The 19559-nt window shown below is 45.8% G+C and overlaps 1 protein-coding gene across 1 annotated transcript in view; it reads right to left on the reverse strand.

Moving 5' to 3' along the window:
* Nucleotides 1–19559, reverse strand: part of ANKRD6 (ankyrin repeat domain 6) — a 170616-nt gene that overhangs the window by 60537 nt on the left and 90520 nt on the right. The window contains exon 2 of the mRNA XM_026654154.2: nt 2134–2405. Coding sequence (XP_026509939.1) covers nt 2134–2253 — 120 coding nt within the window. The 5' untranslated portion in view covers nt 2254–2405. The remainder of the gene's footprint in view (nt 1–2133; nt 2406–19559) is intronic.

Raw genomic sequence — 19559 nt, forward strand, 5'->3', positions numbered from 1 at the left:
TGAGCCGGTGATGTTGTAGCTGATCTGGTGTAGATATGTGCCCACATATCTACACCAGCAACACCATCACAGGACCTAACCAGATCAGCTACATCATCACCGACTCATTCACCTGCACATCCACCAATGTCCAAACCCTCCTTGCCAGTGATGAGTGGCCTATACTGCAGTCTGCCCCAGGGAGCGGGGGCTAGTTGGTGACTGGCAGTGGCCTTATTCTGAGGTGAGGTAGGGATAGTGGGTGGGGGTTCCCTAGGGAGGGGAGACCCTAGTACTGAGGGGTTACTGCCAGGAGGCAGCACCCCAGATACAAGGGCACCGGGGTCTGGGAGGGACATGGGGGCCAGAGGACAGGCGGATCACCGGCCTGCAGGGGGCGCTCCAGGATGCTGGAAGAGCTAATTCCTGAGATGACCAGCAGGAGGCGCCGCAAGGGTGAGTCCGCTCCTCTACACTTTAAAAATAAATAACTATGATCCAAACATGGCAAAGGGAGCTTTTCAGAAAGCAGGTGTCATTGATTAATTTTAATCTATTTTTGCACCTTATTTAATGTATTCACATTTTCTGTTTAAAACCTACTGACAGCCCTTAGAGCTGTGTTGTGGAGGCTAATATTCACAGTCAAATTTTGTGTTCTCAATTGATACATGAATGTAATTAAACTAAATATGCCCCAGGGCAGCATTTTGCCAAATAATAAGCCTGTCCCAGATCTGACAGACCTTGCAGGTCTAACCTTACCCACTTCCACCTCCCCAACTAATTTTTTTAGTTTTAAAATTCTGTAGCAGACCACAGACCAGCCTTTTCATCTCTCACTCTATCACATTCCCTCTCTCACCCACCGATTCCCCCTCTCTTCCTCTCTCATGGCTCCTGCCTTGCACTCAGTCCTGCAACATCCTAACTAGCCTTGTGACTAGGCAGTAGAAAGCTGGCTGCAAGCCTCATTAGCAAGCAAAGCAGGTTCCAGTGACAACCAACTATATACAAAATTAGTTGCTGGGGTAGAAGATGCAGTCAGTTCCTTCACAGGCAGCCACTGACCTATTCAGATAAAACATTCCCTCACACATCGCTAGGTGTGAGGTAAAAACCTTTGAAGGGTTGGTTTTACGTCTTCTCTTCAGCTCCTAGAAATGTTTTTCTTTTAAATGTTAATGACACTTTTTCACAGAGAATTTTGGCTTGTGATTTATATGGTGACCACTAGGAAACTTCAGAGGAGGATGGGAGCACTCCAAGTTTTTGTGGTTAAAAAAAATAATAATAATAAAAAAAAAGGGAGTGAGGGAGAAAACATCATTTTCATTAGTATTCCTCTCACATTCAGATTTGATTAACAGAATATTGAGAAAAATCATTTCAGGCTTATTTGTGTTCAGATTCAAACTCTTCCATCTTTAGCTCTCAGACTGAGCAATTTTTCATAGGTCACTTGCATTATTTGCAATTATTATTTATAACATGGTTAGAGCTGGCAGTAGGTTCGTTTCAATTGCACTCTTTTTAAAATCTTATTATAAGTGTTGTTATAAGTCCTTTGATACAATGGGCCAAATCCTGACTTTCCAACCCTGGAATAGAAAATGAAGTTTATAATCCTCAGCCTTGGAATTGCACATTAAGTGCAGCCAGAATTTAGCCCATTATATCGAAGGACCTTTCTCTTAAGAAACAGTACATGATTACAGCTCACGTACCTTTATCTTACAAGAACAGGTAGCTTTTATTCCTTCCCCTCTTAAAGATACCCTGAGCTTTTTGCACAGCCTCAAGATCTCCCTTCCCCACCAATTTTTTCTCTATGGTGATGAATTTTAAAAGCATGTTCATTCCTCAAAAGTCAAAGCACATTTTAAAAATGTCATTGCACAGGCATCCAGCACAGCACATATGCAGTGATGCTCTGTATTTTCCCCTTCTTGGAAGCAGAGAAGGAAAATAAATGTATTATTTCATGTTAATGCTGGCTAATAAATGCAGATTTAAAGAAAAATCAAAACACTTTTAATCCCCGCCCTCCCAAATATGTTTAAATTTGTAAAGTAACAAGAACATTATCACAGACAATGGTTTAGGATTTACACTAGTTCCCAGGGAATTTGTAAAGAGTTTTTCTCTTGTTACCTTGGTAACTGCTACCTTGGCACCCTTGTTGATAAGCTGCACCACATTATCCACTTGGCCTTTGTACGCAGCTATGAGAAGGCGTTCTGAAAGCACAGCGACCGCATCCTGCTGGCTCATGAATTAGGAGAGAGAGGTTTCCAGGGCAAGCAGTGGACAAGTCCCTTCAGTCCAAAACGAAAGCTTCAGATCAGTCCAAACATTGCATGCAGAGGCGAAAAAGGACCCCAGCTCGCTGGAAGGTTAATTTATTACTATGCCATCTTCTGGACCTAGTGATTAGAAAACAAAACTGCCATCAGCAACATTTTGCAAACTGAAACACTGCAGCCACTCATCACTGAACCTCTGAAATGTTCTTGAATTTTCTTCAGATCAGAGGAGGGCTATGGAAAAAATGATTGCGCATCCTACAGGTGTAACTATTGCATTTTTACATGCAACATACAGGATTTGGATACAACAGACTTTTATTGTATCCTCCCACCTTCTCTCTTGTTTCCACTTCAACCACATTGGCATCAAGGATACAGATAGAAGTATGGTCTCGTATAGGTGCCAGCTTCATACCACAGTGATGCTAGAAATAATCCAGAGACAATGCACTGTAGAGAATGCATCCTTTTGTAAAGTACTCCAGGGAGATTATTTGTGAGTCAGATCTTCCCCAGCATTCCCACTCATTCACAAAAGTACTCTCTCTACTGCCTCCTTTATTGACATGCTCACTTTGTTTCTCATAATTTAACCACAAAGTAAATTTAAATAAATTTGCCCCTGAAAATTTCTTCCATCTCCAAATTCATCTGGTGTTTCACATATTGTAAATTTGCTTTTGCACAGAATTCCTTGCATTCATTTATCTGTCCACACTTGCAGCCATTGCTAACACAGAGTACAGCACTGTGCAGATCCTAAGGCAGACAAAGAGCACTGGCATAGGGTTACCATATGTCCAGATTTTCCCGGACATGTCCAGCTTTTTGGTCCTCAAATCCCCGTGCGGGGGGAAATTCCAAAAAGCCGGACAAGTCTGGGAAAATAAGGAGGGGTTGTGGGGCTTGGATCCAGGCTGGAGCTGCTGGGGCCGGCGCCGGAGCCGCTGGGGCCGGAGCCGCTCGGCCGGCGCCACTCACCCAGGGCCAGTGCTGGGGCCGGTGCCCCAGGGCCCGATCCGAGCTGGAGTCGCCGGAGCCGCTCGGCCGGTGCCCCGGGGCCGGAACCGCTCGGCTGGGGCCGGTGCCCGTGTCCCGGGGCCCGAGCCGAGCTGGAGCCGCCGGGACGGGCTGGAGCCGCTCGGCCAGAACCGGGGGCCCGAGCCGAGCTGGAGCCGCCAGGGCCGGGGTTGGCATGCTAGGCCGGAACCGGGGCCGGCGCCCCAGGGCCCAAGCCGGGCCAGAGCCGCTGGAGCCGCTCGGCCGGGGCCGGTGCCCCGGGGCCCGAGCCGAGCCGGGCTGGAGCCGGATGGCCGGACTGGGCCGCGCCTCCTCGTGCCCCCCCATGCCCCAGCCCCAGCTTACCTGCTGCCTGCCTGTTTCAGGCTTCCCGCGAACATTTGATTTGCGGGAAGCAGGGGATGGGGAGGAGCAGGGGGGCAGAGCGTTCAGGGGAGGGGCGGAGTTGGGGTGGGGATCCTTGGAGTGTCCTCTTTTTGTTATTTTAAAATATGGTAACCCTAACTGGCACAGCAGTTAGACAGCCAAAAACGAAGTATATTCAGGACCCCTAATTCAAATTAAAAACTCACAAAATCCATAGGACTATTTAGAGTTAATACTAGGTGTAGTGTGGATTTCAAATCATTTTGTTTTTAGGTTACGAGGGAGAAGAAAGAAAGAAAAAATTAAGAAAATAATGGAGATATCACAACTCCTAGAACTGGAAGGGACTTTGAAAGGTCATCGAGTCCAGCCCCCTGCCTTCACTAGCAGGACCAAGTACTGATTTTGCCCCAGATCCCCAAGTGGCCCCCTCAAGGATTGAACTCACAACCCTGGGTTTAGCAGGCCAATGCTCAAACCACTGAGCTATCCCTCCCCCCCAAGGATGATAATGATCCAGTTAACTGAAAAGCATGTCTCTCTTACAAAGAACCACATGCTATTCATCAGGAGCAAAGATAAAGTAGTAATAATGCAAGCTACTGAAATAGAAACCACCAGTCTCTAAGTGTATGGCTAACTTTCTCTCAGGCAGCTAACACATCCACATAAACATAATTTACACGCCTTATAATCAACAGTCTTAATACTCAAAACCAGATTCCACTGCATTTCCCTAATGCTGGGGAGAGTCCACAGCCAAATGGGTAACCTAGGGCCCTATTGCAAGACAAAATATGCCAGTTTTCATTAATATCACAAACTAATATCTAGGGTCAAAGTACTGTAAATTTTATTATTCATAAGCCAGAAACTGCTCCTTAGGTAGAACACCTTTTACAAAATTATTGTTTATAGAAGTCCAATTGGGGACCGGGATGGTGGTGCACATTGGTAAGACAGCTCCACACCTCAAGGAAATTATAGTCTATCTTGAACAGACACAATACAAACCAGGAAGGGATTGGGCATTTAGCTGGTCAGCCAAGATTGGGAAAAGGTGACAATTGGGAGGGGGAAAAAATAGTGGGGACAGCAAAGGGATCTAGATGGGGTATAGGAAGAAATTAAATGTGGCAAGGGGCTGTGTTCGGAAATTACTTAAAGCTGAAGACAAACACTGGATGCGGAAAGGAAGAGGAAGACAGTGAAGTGATGAGAGAAGTGGGAATAAAGTTGGGGGCAGTAAAGGAAGATTACAGCGGCAGCATTTTTTGGATAGACTGGAGAGGTAAAAGGCAAAAAGGCCAGAAAGTGGGAGGTTACAGCAGTCAAGACGAGATAACTTAGGCGTGGTTTAGGGTTTTAGGTTGCTGAAATGAAGGAGGGATTGATTTTAGCAATATCAAGAAGTGAGATGGTGGAGGGATATCCACAGTGAATCAATTGAAAGGCAGGTAGACATGCAAGATTAGATGGAGTTTGAGAGGTCAGAAGTGAAGCGGTACAGTAGATTTGCAAGATGTCGTCATAAAGGTGGTAGCACAAACTGTGGGAGCAGCTGTTTTTAGCAAGGGCTGAGCATACAGAAAAGTGCAGTGGGGAAACCTACCTATCCCCATGGAGTCTGGGTAACTAAAGATGGAACCCTGAAAGTCACTTAGGCCTGGTCTACACTAGGCTTTTATGTCGACTTTAGCGCCGTTATATCGAATTAACCCTGCACCCGTCCACACCAGGAAGCCATTTAGTTCGACATAAAGCTCTCTTTAAATCGATTTCTGTAATCCTCCCCAACGAGAGGATTAGCGCTAAATTCGACATGGCCATATCGAATTAGGCTAGGTGTGGATGGAAATCGACGGTAATAGCTCCGGGAGCTATCCCACAGTGCACCACTCTGTTGACGCTCTGGACAGCAGTCCGAGCTCGGATGCTCTGACCAGCCACACCCCCGGGAAAATTTGAATTCATTTTCATTTTCCTGTCTGGGCAGTTTGAATCTCAGTTCCTCTTTGGACATCGAGGGGAGCTCAGCAGCAGTGGCAACTATGCAGAGCTCTCCAGCAGAGATGGCCGTGCAATCTAATAGAAAGAGGGCCCCAGCATGGACTGATCGGGAAGTCTTGGATCTCATCGCAGTGTGGGGCGATGAGTCCGTGCTTTCAGAGCTGCGCTCCAAAAGAAGGAATGCTAAGATCTACGAGAAGATCTCCAAAGCCATGGCAGAGAGAGGCTACAGCCGGGATGCAACGCAGTGCCGCGTGAAAATCAAGGAGCTGAGACAAGGCTACCAAAAAACAAAAGAGGCTAACGGACGCTCCGGATCCCAGCCCCACACATCCCGTTTCTACGAGGCACTGCATTCCATCCTGGGAGCGGCCGCCACCACTACCCCACCCCTGACCGTGGACTCCGAGGATGGGATCATGTCGGACATGACAGCGGACGGGGAAGAGGAGGAAGGAGATGAGGAGGACGAGGCAGTCGACAGCGCTGGCACCGCTGATTTCCCCGACAGCCAGGAGCTCTTCATCACCCTTACCGAGATCCCCTACCAACCGTCCCCATCCCTTACCCCGGACACAGAATCAGGGGACGGATCAAGCAGTAAGTGCTGTAAACATGTAAACATTTATTTAAAACAGAACGGTAATATTTATACTATTAACAATGTACATTTATAAAAGTTCTGTAAACTAGTAAAAAAATAATCAGGTACAAAACAGGAATATTTACAAAGGTAACAAATGGGTTTTCATGATTTCTCTGTCTTGGGCTCTTCTCAATTTAGTCCCAAGTGTTTTAAAAAATTTTCACAATGTCCGTTACTCCATGATTCCCAGGCCCAAGACGCTCCACTCCATAGTCCCAGTGCACCTACGCGAAAATCCGGTCAATGTGGCCGGGGATCGACGAGAAATCCTCGTAGGAGAACTCCTCGTAGGTCTCGTGGAGGTAGAGCTCAAGCCTGTTGATCAGGTTCCGGGGTAGGGCGATCTTAGTGGGCCCTCCGTGGTAGCAGACATGCCCCCTCCACGCCACAATCAAGTACTCCGGGATCATGGCCCGACATAGCATGGCGGCATACGGCCCCGGTTTCTGCATGCTTTCCCGCAGCATGCGTTCTCTCTGGGTGTCCGGGATCCTCAGGAGGGTGATGTCGCTCATGACGCCCTGCTTTGAATTAGGGAGGGGAATGTTAGTATTGGGACTGCTTTACAGCCACGCGGTGGAGGGAGAGGGGCAGCATACAGGGATCTTTCCCTGGGACAGCCGCGAGGGGGTGGGACAGGGGCAGAGTTGATGCTGTCCTGATTGCTGGCAGCAGAGACTGGCATTGCTTTCAATGTGAAAGGAGGCCAGTGCTACTGCTGGAGTTTTAAGCAGCCACAAGTCTGCGGCTTACCATTATTGCCCGCTCCAGAAGTTCAGGTCTCCAGCCACAGTTCTCTGAACAGTCCAAGACCTCCGCAAGTCCACAGGCACTGAAGGCGACGGCCGAAAATTCGACCTTGTCCTGAGTGCGCATGTGAGAGGTGCAGTGCATGGTCTTGTTCACAGAGAAAGACTAGGTTCTTTGTATACAATTTCATTTATCTGTCTCAGGAATTCACTCCCTTTTCACAATTCACACAGACACATCTGCGACTGTCTCCCAACCCAGCCTCTCAGCACACTCCCAGAGGCTAGCGCAGATTAGGCGGAGGAAGAAGAAGACGCGTGAAGACATGTTCTCAGAACTAATGGGCTGCTCCCGAGCCCAGGCAGCCCAGCAGACACAGTGGAGGGAGAACTTGTCACAAATGCACCGAGCAGTCATGGAACGGGAGGAGAGGTGGCGTCAGGAGGACCAACAGGCTACTGAAAAGCTGCTTGGACTAATGAGGGAGCAAACGGACACGCTCCGGCGCCTTGTGGATGTTCTGCAAGACCGGAGGCAGGAGGACAGAGCCCCGCTGCAGTCTATCTGTAACCGCCCTCACCCGCCACCAAGTCCCACACCACCCTCACCCAAACTCCAAAGAAGGAGGGGCGGCAAGGGCCGTTAAAACTTTCAGTCAACCCCTGCAGACTGCTCTAGCACTAGAAGGCTGACATTCCCCAAAATTTCATAAGTCCTTTCCCACCCACCTCACAGAAGCCCCCGTCCAAGTTTCACACCCCACGTTTCATGTCTGGTTCGCAATAAAATGTTTGTTTCTGTCCATTACTGTTTCAGTCAGGTTCTTTTGAGGGAGAGTCTGTCTGGAGGGGGGGAAGGGGCTTGGTAATTGGGCAGGACAGTGACCTTTAGCAGGGTACAGAGGCGGTGTCAGGTCCAGCATCAGGACACATACACAGTGCAGTCACTGGTTACCCTGGTCAGTCTGGGAGGTGTTTTTCATGTTCTCCATTGAAATAACCAGTCCACCAGTGCGGAGCCTGTCATTCCGGGAGTTTAGAAGCATCATTTGCATCAGAACACTGAACCCGCCCCCCGCCACAGTCTGCGTCCCCGGTTTAAAATATTCCCGCGAAAACAGCAATACAGACAACGCTGTTCATTAACAAAATCGAAATGATTTTATTTTTTGGGAAGGGGAAGGGGGTGAAGGGGGTATGTAACTGGAGAGGATAGTCAAAATGAACTGGGTAAAGAAACGGGGGCAGGTTCAGCTTCTCTGTCCACAAACTGAAAAGTCACTGGTTGCCCTGCTCACTCAGGAACCTAGCTTTCAAAGCCTCCCGGATGCACAGGGCGTCCCGCTGGGATCTTCTAATGGCCCGGCTGTCTGGCTGGACGTAATCAGCAGCCAGGCTATTTGCCTCTAGCTCCCACCCCGCCATAAAGGTCTCCCCCTTGCTCTCACATAGATTGTGGAGCACACAGCAAGCTGCAATAACGATGGGGATATTGGTTTCACTGAGATCACAGCGAGTGAGTAAGCTTCTCCATCTCCCTTTGAGACGGCCAAAAGCACACTCCACCACCATTCTGCACTTGCTGAGACGGTAGTTGAACAGTTCTTTTTCTGTGTCCAGGGCGCCAGTATAGGGCTTCATGAGCCAGGGCATTAGCGGGTAGGCTGGGTCCCCGAGGATGACTGTAGGCATCTCCACATCCCCAAGAGTTATTTTGTGGTCTGGGAAGTAAATACCTTCCTGCAGCCGTCTAAACAGACCAGAGTTCCTGAACACACGAGCGTCATGAACCTTGCCCGGCCATCCGACGTAGATGTTTGTAAACCGTCCCCGATGGTCCACCAGTGCTTGCAGCACCATTGAAAAGTAGCCCTTTCTATTGATGTACTGGCTGGCCTGGTGGTCCGGTCCCAGGATAGGGATGTGAGTCCCATCGATAGCCCCTCCGCAGTTTGGAAATCCCATCGCGGCAAAGCCATCTATGATGACCTGCGCGTTTCCCAGGGTCACTACCTTTGGGAGCAGTACCTTGACGATTGCCTTGGCTACTTGCATGACAACAACCCCCACGGTAGATTTGCCCACACCAAAGTGGTTCGCGACTGACCGGTAGCTGTCCGGCGTTGCAAGCTTCCAGAGGGCTATGGCCACTCGCTTCTGGACAGTGAGGGCTGCTCGCATGCGGGTGTCCTTGCGCTTCAGGGCAGGGGACAGCAACTCACAAAGTTCCAGGAAAGTCCCCTTCCGCATGCGAAAGTTTCGCAGCCACTGGGATTCATCCCAGACCTGAAGCACTATACGGTCCCACCAGTCCGTGCTTGTTTCCCGGGCCCAGAATCGCCGTTCAACAAAATCCACATGCCCCATTGCCACCGTGATGTCCTGGGCGCTGGGGCTCGTGGTTTCTGACAGCTCTGTGCCACTCTCCGACTTCAGGCTCTCACGGCGGTGCCGTAGCCTCCTCGCCCGATTTCTCTGCATCTGCCTCAGGGAAAGGTGTATGATAAGCTGCGAGGTGTTGAGAACGGCCACAAGTGCAGCGATGGTCGCAGCGTGATCCATGATCGCAGTGCTGTGGCGTCCGCGCTGTCACTGACCAGAAAAGTGCGCGAACTGATTTCCCGCCGGCGCTTTCATGGAGGGAGGGAGGGCGTTAGTGACGGACGGATGACGACAAATTTCTTTTACCCAGAAGGCATTGGCGGCTCGACCCAGAATTCCGATGGGCAGCGGGGACTGCGGGAACTGTGGGATAGCTGCCCACAGTGCACCGCTTCCAATATCGACGCTCGCCCCCTTAGTGTGGACTCACAAAGTCGAATTACTGTCCTTAGTGTGTCCTTAGTGTGGACACACACGTTCGACTTTGCAATATCGATTCCACATATTCGATTTAAGTAAAATCGAATTACCCTCGTAGTGTAGACATACCCTTTGAGAAAGAGGAAGATGTTGAGCCACCAGAGAAGATACTAAAACAGGGGTGGGCAAACTTTTTGGCCCGAGGGCCACATCTGGATGGGGAAATTGCATACAGGGCTGGGGCGAGGGTTGGGGTGCGGGAGGGAGTGCGGGGTGTGGGAGGGGGTGTGGTGTGCAGGAAGGGGCTCAGGACAAAGGGTTGGGGCAGAGGAGGGGTGTGGAGTGCAGGAGGGGGCTCAGGCAGGGGGTTGTGGTGCAGGCGGGGTGCGAAGTGCAGCAGGGGGTTGTGGTGCAGGAGGGGTGCGAGGTGCGGCAGGGTGCTCAGGGCAGAGGGTTGGGGTGCAGGAGGGGGCTCAGGGCAGGGGGTTGGGGTGTGGGGTGCAGGAGGGGTTCGGGCTCGGGCCCGGAGCTGCTTACCTGGAGCGGCTCCAGGGTGGCAGCAGCACGCACTGGGGCCAGGGCAGGCCACTGCTGGAGCAGTCCCAGGGACGGATGCTTGGATGGCCTCGGGGCCAGCTGCAGCGGCCAGTGCCGCTGACCACAGGGGCTGCCAGAGCAGCAGCCAGTCGGGGGCAGTCAGCCTCCACCGCTGGAGCAGGGGCCAGCCGTTGGCCCCAATGGCCTCCCCCGGCAGCAGCACCCCGGGATCCCTGGCAGCAGCGCCCCAGGGACCAAGGAGTAGCTAAGGTTTAGTCAGGGGTATTTATAGTAAAAGTCATGGACAGGTCACGGGCAGTAAATTTTTGTTTATTGCCCGTTACCTGTCTATGACTTTTACTAAAAATACCCATGACTAAATCTTAGCCTTACATAAGCCATATTAAAAAAGCTATGAAACGGAATGGTTGTAATAAATAGGTTGGTCTATAAGATCTATCAAATTTATATCTTACCCCCAAGTATTTGCTTTTCAAAGCTTAAATAAGATGAACCAGCCAGAGCTGTAGCTGTATTGTTAATAACATGTCATTGATGCTTCCATGTTCCTTCATTACTGTTTCTCCTCATTCCCTGTCCTTCATGACCACCTATTTGCTTGCTTGTTAGAGCATGTTAGATTCCCCCTCAGTTTTACAGTCACTTATTTGTTCTTATCCTTACTTCTAATTTGGCTGCTCATATGTTTGAGAAAGTTGCACATGTACAACTGTAATTGGTTTTGATCACCTTAAAATATCTATGGCCAGTTTATTTTTGCTCCTTTCATAAAAATCAGTGACATCAGTGAAATTTACAGTAAATCTCTGAGGAAGGCACAATGCGAACATTTTCCCGACAGGAGATTTACAAAGAAGATTTACAAAGAAATTCCATGTAGGTATTATGCAAGTTTTAACCACACAATTAGAAGCCATAGAAATGTTCACAAACACTCAAATGATTTGTGGCTCAGCAGACGCTTAGCACCATCACTTAATGCAAAGGATCTCATGTTAGTTACCCTACTAGCAAGTAAAACCCTAGAGATTATACTCACTTTTGGTCTTAGGGTTTTTTCCCCCCTATCTTGCTCTCTTTTCTGATTACTGCAGTGAATTCTTTCTTGGAGACACCATTAGCCTTCTCAGCTTGTCATGCTCTGTGATTCTGAAGTGATTTACAGTTATAGCACTGCTGCTATAATGCATTTTCCTTCTTGCCTCTTCCACTGATTGAATCACATATAAAAGCATATTAAGGAATGGATCCAGCCATCAATTTTTATGTCTTTCTCTATGCTATTTACGTCTCCTAAAGTCATCCTCTCATCTTCCTCCTTTTCAGAAATGTATTGACCTATGAGCTGCATTCCCATGTTTGGACCCTTTATATTTCCTTATCTGTGGATTACTCACAATTCAGAAAAGCATGTTTGATGTACATAAAGCTTGGATGATCAAGAGACTAACTTTTCCTCTCTCCTGAGGAGAGGCAAAAGAAGCAGATGGTGAGAAAGGGAAGGGGAACAACCCTCTTATACTTACTCTGACAAATGACCCTTTCCCAGGGCAACAGATACGTGGAAACTCCACCTCAACAAAGCCCCCCCAGCTGGGAGTTACTGCACTAGGGCAGGGAGACATCAGTACATGCCCCTCCCAGTAATATTTAACTCTGTCCACCTTGCACACCTAGTGTCTCCTCTTTAAAATGTTCACATATGCTGTAAATAGAAAGACAACAACTGCCTAAGTGCTACAGTAAAACCCATTATACGCGGTGTTCCCACTCTCAAATTGTGCACAAAGAATTCTGCAATGTGGTTTGTGCTTCATACCAATTCCCTGGTGTCAGTGAGTAGGCTCCAAACAGTGCTTCCTCATTAAAGCACCAGAACCCAGGAGTCCTGACTTCCAGTAACATGCTCTTACCACTAAACTCAGGATCAATATCCACCCTCCCCTCTTGCTCTCCTTAGGCCTCTGGTGAATGCTGAAGCATGAGACAATTCAAACTTATTGCATCCCAAACTAAAGAAAGTATATGAGAACTTATTTTGGTTTTACATATTTTACATTCAGATTCATCCTCGCTGCATCATTGTACCTAGTATCAGAATACTTACCTTGGGCAGGTCAGCAAAGCAATACCCATTTCTTGCATCCCTCGAAGAAAGCCTGCCAGATGTGATGACCACAGATCCAGTAATAACATGGCTCCACAGACCACTCAGTTCTGAGAACAGTCCTTCCCCCCCACCAACCCTCTCGTCACTGGAGCATCAAAGATGACAGTCCTACTAACATCATGAATTAGTAATTCAGACCCATAGCAATGACTCAGTGCTATGAATCTTGACAAGGTCTGATACTGATGTCCAGCAATATGTCCACAGATTTTAGCAAATGCATGACTCAGTCAGTGAGGAATATGCCTAAGGACATTTTTGTATCTGGAAGTGAACAAAACAAGGTGTATGGTTGCTCGGTGACAAAGTCAGAAAGCTCTTTGGATTCAGTTTCTATCATACATAGCCCAAAGAACTGACAAATGTAGGTTTCTGTAGAGACACTCCTCTGTGATCATTACTAGACTAGTTGCTCAGTAACGTTACTACACAAAGACTCAAGTAGCAAAAGGCATAAGAATGATTATTTTAAGAAAATAGGCCTAATAAGTTTGGAAATTTGGGGAAACATCAAACCTCAGGGATGTTCAAAGACCTGAAGGGAGCTGGTGATGACATTATTTCATATAGACAGCTCACTACCGTGGCACTTCCAGGACATATTGTAAAGGTAAACCATCGCTTGATTAATGCTCTTCTAATGTCACCCTGGGGAAGAAGCATCTTTTAGTGTCAATACTATTCATAAGAAAATGACAAATCACAGGATTTCCTTGCTTTACATTCAGTAGATTATTGAAATGCTTCCAAAGGAATCAACGTATATAAACCCCACAAACACTAAATAAAACAACAAAATAGAAAGGATATAACACCTGACAACAGGTCATTAATAACAGCGGTCAAGTTAAGTTATTGTCTAGATAAAAGAAAAATTGCATCGCTAACAAGGAATTTCCATCGTGCCCATCACCAAGACTGTCTATAAAAGCAAGTTTACCTCTCAGTGAGCATTTTCCAGCCAAACAATACTGATATAACAAAACAAAAATCTGTTGTTTAATACAAAACAGTACATGTGTGTAAACACACGTGTGGGATGCTTGGGTGTTCATCTGCATATTAACAGCCAGAATGTCTTTCCAGCTCACTGCTATTTCACAGAAGTGCTGGGGTCTGAGCCCTGGGAACTGACCCAGACATTTGGTCGTGCTTGAGTGAGAACAGAGTTCTTTGTGCTTTGCATGCATGCAGAAATTCAAGCACAGTGAGATTACTAAATGTTGAGAAATCTCCCTTACTGCCATCATCTTCTGCATTAGATTCAGCTATTGCAAAATTAGGACCTTATCCAACTGCTACTGAAGTCAATGGCAAAACTCCCACAGAATTTAATGGGAGCAGAATTGGGCCTACATTTTAAAATCCTTTCCAAAATTCATTTCTCTTCCTCTTGTGCCTGCTATTTTGCCCCTGCTTTGTTATTCACAGATTCTTCTCCATGGCAAATTCTCTCATTTGAGTTCTTTGCTTTGCTTTCATTCAGATGACAAAAATGGTTCTGAAATGAACGAGTTTTATTTCTGGATAAAGTCTGGTTTTGGGAATGGATAGTGTGTTGGATTAAGGCAATGCTGGTATCAACCTTTCACCTTCAGGAGTCTGTGTTCCATTGTCAAAGTGAAAATGAGCATGTGGTCTTATTCTCTTCCCACTCACTAGTGGACAATTACCCCCATTGAAAAGCTACTGTACAAGTTGATGCAACTCTCCACTTTCTGCAGCCTGCACTTAAGAAAGGCCCAGGACAGAAACAGAGGAATGCTGCAGGTCAGGACTGAGGAGCACTGAAAGAGATGTGGGGAAGCTTGCAAAGCAGTGGTCTACACCAGCACTATCAATCTTTCACTTTCAAAAGGCCTATGTTTAGCCAATGGTAAAGAAAAAAATAGTAAATTTTGTGAAAATTTTAAAAAGTAATGCTATACTGGAAAAGATCAGGAGAGAAATATGATCATAGATGTATAGATTTTAAGGTCAGAAGGGACCATTATGATAATCTAGTCTAACTTCCTATATAATACATGCCTTAGAAATTCAACCAGTAAACCCAACATTAAGACCATAATTTCTGGTTGAATGAGAACAGATGTGCATCGGTGCAGTGTCAGGAGACATCTGACTGTCAGAACAGGAAGAAAGGCTATATCTGCATTCACCAACTTTGAAAGAACTTCCCAATGCCAAAAATAGCACTGATTACAGACTCCCAGCCACTGATATTCTCCAGATGCTATCAGTATCTTGTAAATGGTGGTGGGACAGCCCCAAGAATCCAGCCAAAATTAACATCCTTCGATTTCACATAAAGATGCAATGAATGGGCTAGGCCAGCTTAGCGATCCAGTAGTAATTCACTGAACAAATATGAACATCCGAGCTGGTGATTCTAGCCTGGTTCTTTGATGCTAGATCAGGTGGAGGTAGAAGTATTGCTGAGGCAATGCTCACAAATCCTAGGAAGTGGGCAGATGATTTGCTTTACTGCATCAGCAATTCCTGCCAATATTTTCTCAGGGAAATAGGGGTGTTAATATTTATATTAGTACAGTGTCCAAAATGTGCTAGGCACTGTATAAAGAAAGTAGCAAGAATCTAAGAGTTCTGAAGGGAGCTCTGCCTGTATCCTAAGAATTGCAGTAGGTTACATAGGCTGTGAGTTGTATATGTAAACAAGGTGTCAAGAAACATACTGGAAGGACACAACTGCATCTCATCAGAGAAAAGTTGTTTCACACTGAGGACAGGAATATGCTTAGAGAGAGAAAATTCGTGATTTTTTTCATTGGTACTCTTTCCTGGGACTAAGGACATTTCTTGAATGATGTTTGCTCAATGACCCAGACTGCTCTCAGGATTCGTCACATTTGTCAGATGATCAACTTTAGATGAGAATACCCCTAACCGGTTGTAAACTAGTGGCTGAAATTCAGAGGGGGCAGTGTATCTAATATATTTTACAAGTGGATAGTTTTGCATTAGGTGTGGCTCATGGTATTATATAAAAAGAAAGTGCTGAAATGCACTTCTAGTACTTCCAGAAGTGATAGTACCAGAAGTGCCAGAACACTGTTACAGTTCCCAAAAGAGAGCCGGAATGATGTTCTGGAGCAATCCGGCATGACTCAAGCCCTGATCGTATCCAACACAACATTTCCAATGGTGTCACACTGTATGATGTCATGATCAAGATAAGAGAAAGCACAAACATTCAGCGAGCTGCCACGCCTTGGGAAATTCTGAAATGAGAGAGCAAAAAACCCAATGTGTGTCAGTGTGGAAAGTGTATATACACTTTTCTGTCCAAAGCAGCAGTTATAACATTATATTAGAAGTCAGTGTAATAATAATTCTCACTGATGGAACTGGATGTGCTGATTCTCCCTCACCTTCACTTTTCACTGAGCAGCTGTCTGTCACCCCTGAACAGAAAAATTGTGTAGATAATTCAAATGATCTGCTGTTTTAGGGCCCCATAAGATGTTCATTGACTTCAATAGATTTTGGATTAGGCCCCTAAGCAGTATGTGACCTACTGGCAAGTGAACTAAAACCTTCCCTGAAGTGATCCTAATATACCAACACCCAATCCTCATTTCTGGAAACAGAGCCTGGCCATTACATTATACAGTTCATGTGATGCGCAGTGTCTTGGATTATACTGTAGGAGGGAATACTGTAGGAATACTGGATGGCTCAGGGGGTTTGCTCATCTGTTACAGAATCATTCGTCACAGGTTCAAGTCCAGGCCAGGTTAATAGCAATCCAAAATTATCATCTCACTGCTGTGTAGGGTCCTATGCCAAAAGAATTGAAGGTCTCCATTCAGCTCCTAGTAAAGAAGTGCCCATAAGTCAAAATACAGTACAACATACATTAATTGATACCTCATAAGTAGTTTCAGCAGACAATCAAAGAAGCCAGCCTTGAGGCTAGACTAGTTTATCACCCTTACCTGTTGCCCTGTGGGTCAGGGCTGAGGTACATTGGCATGGAAATGAGGTTGATAAAGGATCTGAAGGTTGCAATGCTGTCCTATAGACAATCACTACATTCACTTAATTCTTTTCCCTAAAATAACACATAAGATCATGACTACCCTTGATGTGTTTATGTTGTGTACCATACACAGTAAATACATTAACACAAAGCATTAAGAGGTGATGTAAACAACAGGATGCCCATTCCATTGCAATCTATCTGTACCAAAATTACGTTTAAGTAACACCTCTGTTATAAATGTTAATTGGAAACCATTACTATCTGTAGTCCTCTCATTACATTTTCCAAAAAAATTCTAAATCCTTAGGTCTTAACCAATCTTTTATAAAAGCAGCATGATAAATTCTTCTTATTGTCTTTTTTCTTGGACTTATATCTTTGATCTGTAAATCCATGTATCCCCTTTACCTTGTGATGTTCACCTCAGATCATGCAGAGCCTGAGGCAAAATTCACAATGCTTGAGAAGTACTATCTTAACACTGCGTTTCCTGGATTTCTAACTTTTTATATTTTTGACTAGATTGTCTGAGAGGTAATATTCCTGCAAATCATTGATACATGCCTGCAACTTTAACTTCAACTTTATTAAGTTGTGTGTGGGAATATAGGTATACATTAAGTGAGGTGACATTAACAGTAACTACTGCCAAAAATAAAACTTCTGCTCTTCTGTGATTTGACTTTCATTGTGACTGTGGCAAGTTATCTGTCATGTCTTTGTGACAAGCTATAATATGATCCCTTTGGCTTGTCATTCACTGCTACTACACTATTACTCACCAAACAGAAGATTTCCTAAAAATAATATTTCAGAATTGTGGATGGGTTATTCTATAATTATCTAACGTCTTAGGAGGGTTTACTGATGGTAAAAGGTGTTTACAGTCATTAATAATCCTTGTGATGATTTCTCCCTCTGACAGCCAGTCATTTTATTATCTCTTTCTAATTTAGGCCTTTCCAGTGGAATGTTAGTAGTTACTGAATCTATAGACAATGGAAAACACTGGGAGCTGTCTACACAGATTATATTAATGTCTTACCTTGGGCAGATGCTCATTATTCATTAGTACATATTGGAGGCTCAGAATCAGGGATGTACCGGTGTAAACTGGATTGGGGGCTTATTTCGCTGACAGACACTCCTGTTGCCGGGGGCTACACTCTAAGCACATTCTTCAAATTTGCACCATAGAGCAAATTACATTTTCCATCTAATTTTTTATTTTCAAAGCAATTCTCTACTCTGCTAACCTCAGGATGAGGTATCTCAAGCACTATTTCTTTTGGTGTTGCTGCTCTTTACTCTAACACATGCAACTGTCCAGCCAGTACTAAAGAAATCTGCATTTACCACTAGTGTCCCAGTACTGTCAACCTGAAGCATTCAAAAATCATAAGTCAGGCCCTAAAAACATGAGACTGGCTTAAAAATCAAGAGATATTGGAAAAAATAAATGTGGGGTTATTTCTATTTGCCCTCTGGTTTGAGCCTTCAAGTTGCACTTGCTTAATGTTTTCCAGTTTTTCTCCACCACCAGGAGGACTTGAAACTTACTTTCTTTTTTAAATGAAAGCTGAAATTATCATACAATGACTTTCATTCCAGGAGCTGGGGCATTCAGAATAAACATCAAACATTGTGATACTTACAATACATTCACAAGAGCTGGCAACACTGAATTCTTGCAAATTACCACCCAGTTTCTAACCTTCCTTTCCTCAGCAAACTAACTTGAGAAGATATACAAGAACTGTCTGCCAGGCTATCTCCCCGACTGCCAACATCCTGAATGCCTCCCAGTCATTCCATTGCACATACCCAGCACTTGCTGCTATACTGGATGGCCTCCTCCTGTCCTTCAACAACATTACACCCATCCTCATCCTTCAGGACTCAGTCTCAGCATTTGATACTGTAGACACTCCTGCCCTGCTTCCAAGAGGCTACAGGAGTGAATGGCAATGTGTTGCAATAGCTTGGTCGTTCCTTGATGACTAAAATGAAAAAATTCTTACAGGCAGTTGTTCATCCATGACCAGGCCTTCACCTGCATCCTGCATGGTTCAAATCTCTCTCCCTCCCCATTCAATATTTACATGAAGCCACTGGGAGAAATTAGGGAGACATGACAGGCCGATGTGCCAGCCAGAAGCATGTGAATGATACCCAGCTCTACACTCCCCTTTTATCCAACATTAACAGCAGCCTCCCCCAGCTTTCCAAATGCCTGGCAAAAGGCCAGCACTTGGTTGAAGGGCAGCTGAAGCTGAACTCCGACAAAACTGGGGTGATGCTGGTAAGAAAAGGAAAGTGTTTTGAAAAGCTCACCTTCACTACTACAGGTCTCACCACAAGGCATCTGCCCTCAGACTGTTAGACCAGTTCACAGCCGTGGGGGTCATTTTAGATTTCGCACTGCACTTAGACACTCAAATAGCAATGGTGGCAAAGAACACCCGTTTCCACTTGTGGCTGGCTAGAAAACTACCCCTGATTCTTTCAGGCACAGATTGGCCATGATGGTCCAGTAGTTCGTTACCTCCAGGCTCAACTACTGTTCCTTAGAACGAGGAATGAAATTCAATGTCCTGAGGAAACTACAGCTAGTCCATAATGCAGTGGCTCATCCACTCACTAATACAGGCTACTGGGAACACCTCATCAAAATCCACTGCTACCCATTGAACACAGAATCCAGTTCAAGACTACAGTATTGATTTTCAAAGTCCTGCATGGTATTGACCTTGGTTATCCAAGAGATTCCCTCTCTTTCTGTTTTGACCACCTCATATGACAGCTTCACTCCACTAGAAAATTAAGCTTTCAACAAAAGAGGGAAAGACTCGTATCCTCAGGAGACAGAACTTTTAGATTAGCTGGGCCAAGACTCTTGAACTCGCTTCCTGATGAAATATCACAATCTGGTCTGCATACAGAATTA

This window comes from Terrapene carolina, unplaced genomic scaffold (assembly GCF_002925995.2).
Source record: "Terrapene carolina triunguis isolate 2854851 unplaced genomic scaffold, T_m_triunguis-2.0 Scaffold42, whole genome shotgun sequence".
Classification (NCBI taxonomy): domain Eukaryota; kingdom Metazoa; phylum Chordata; order Testudines; family Emydidae; genus Terrapene; species Terrapene triunguis.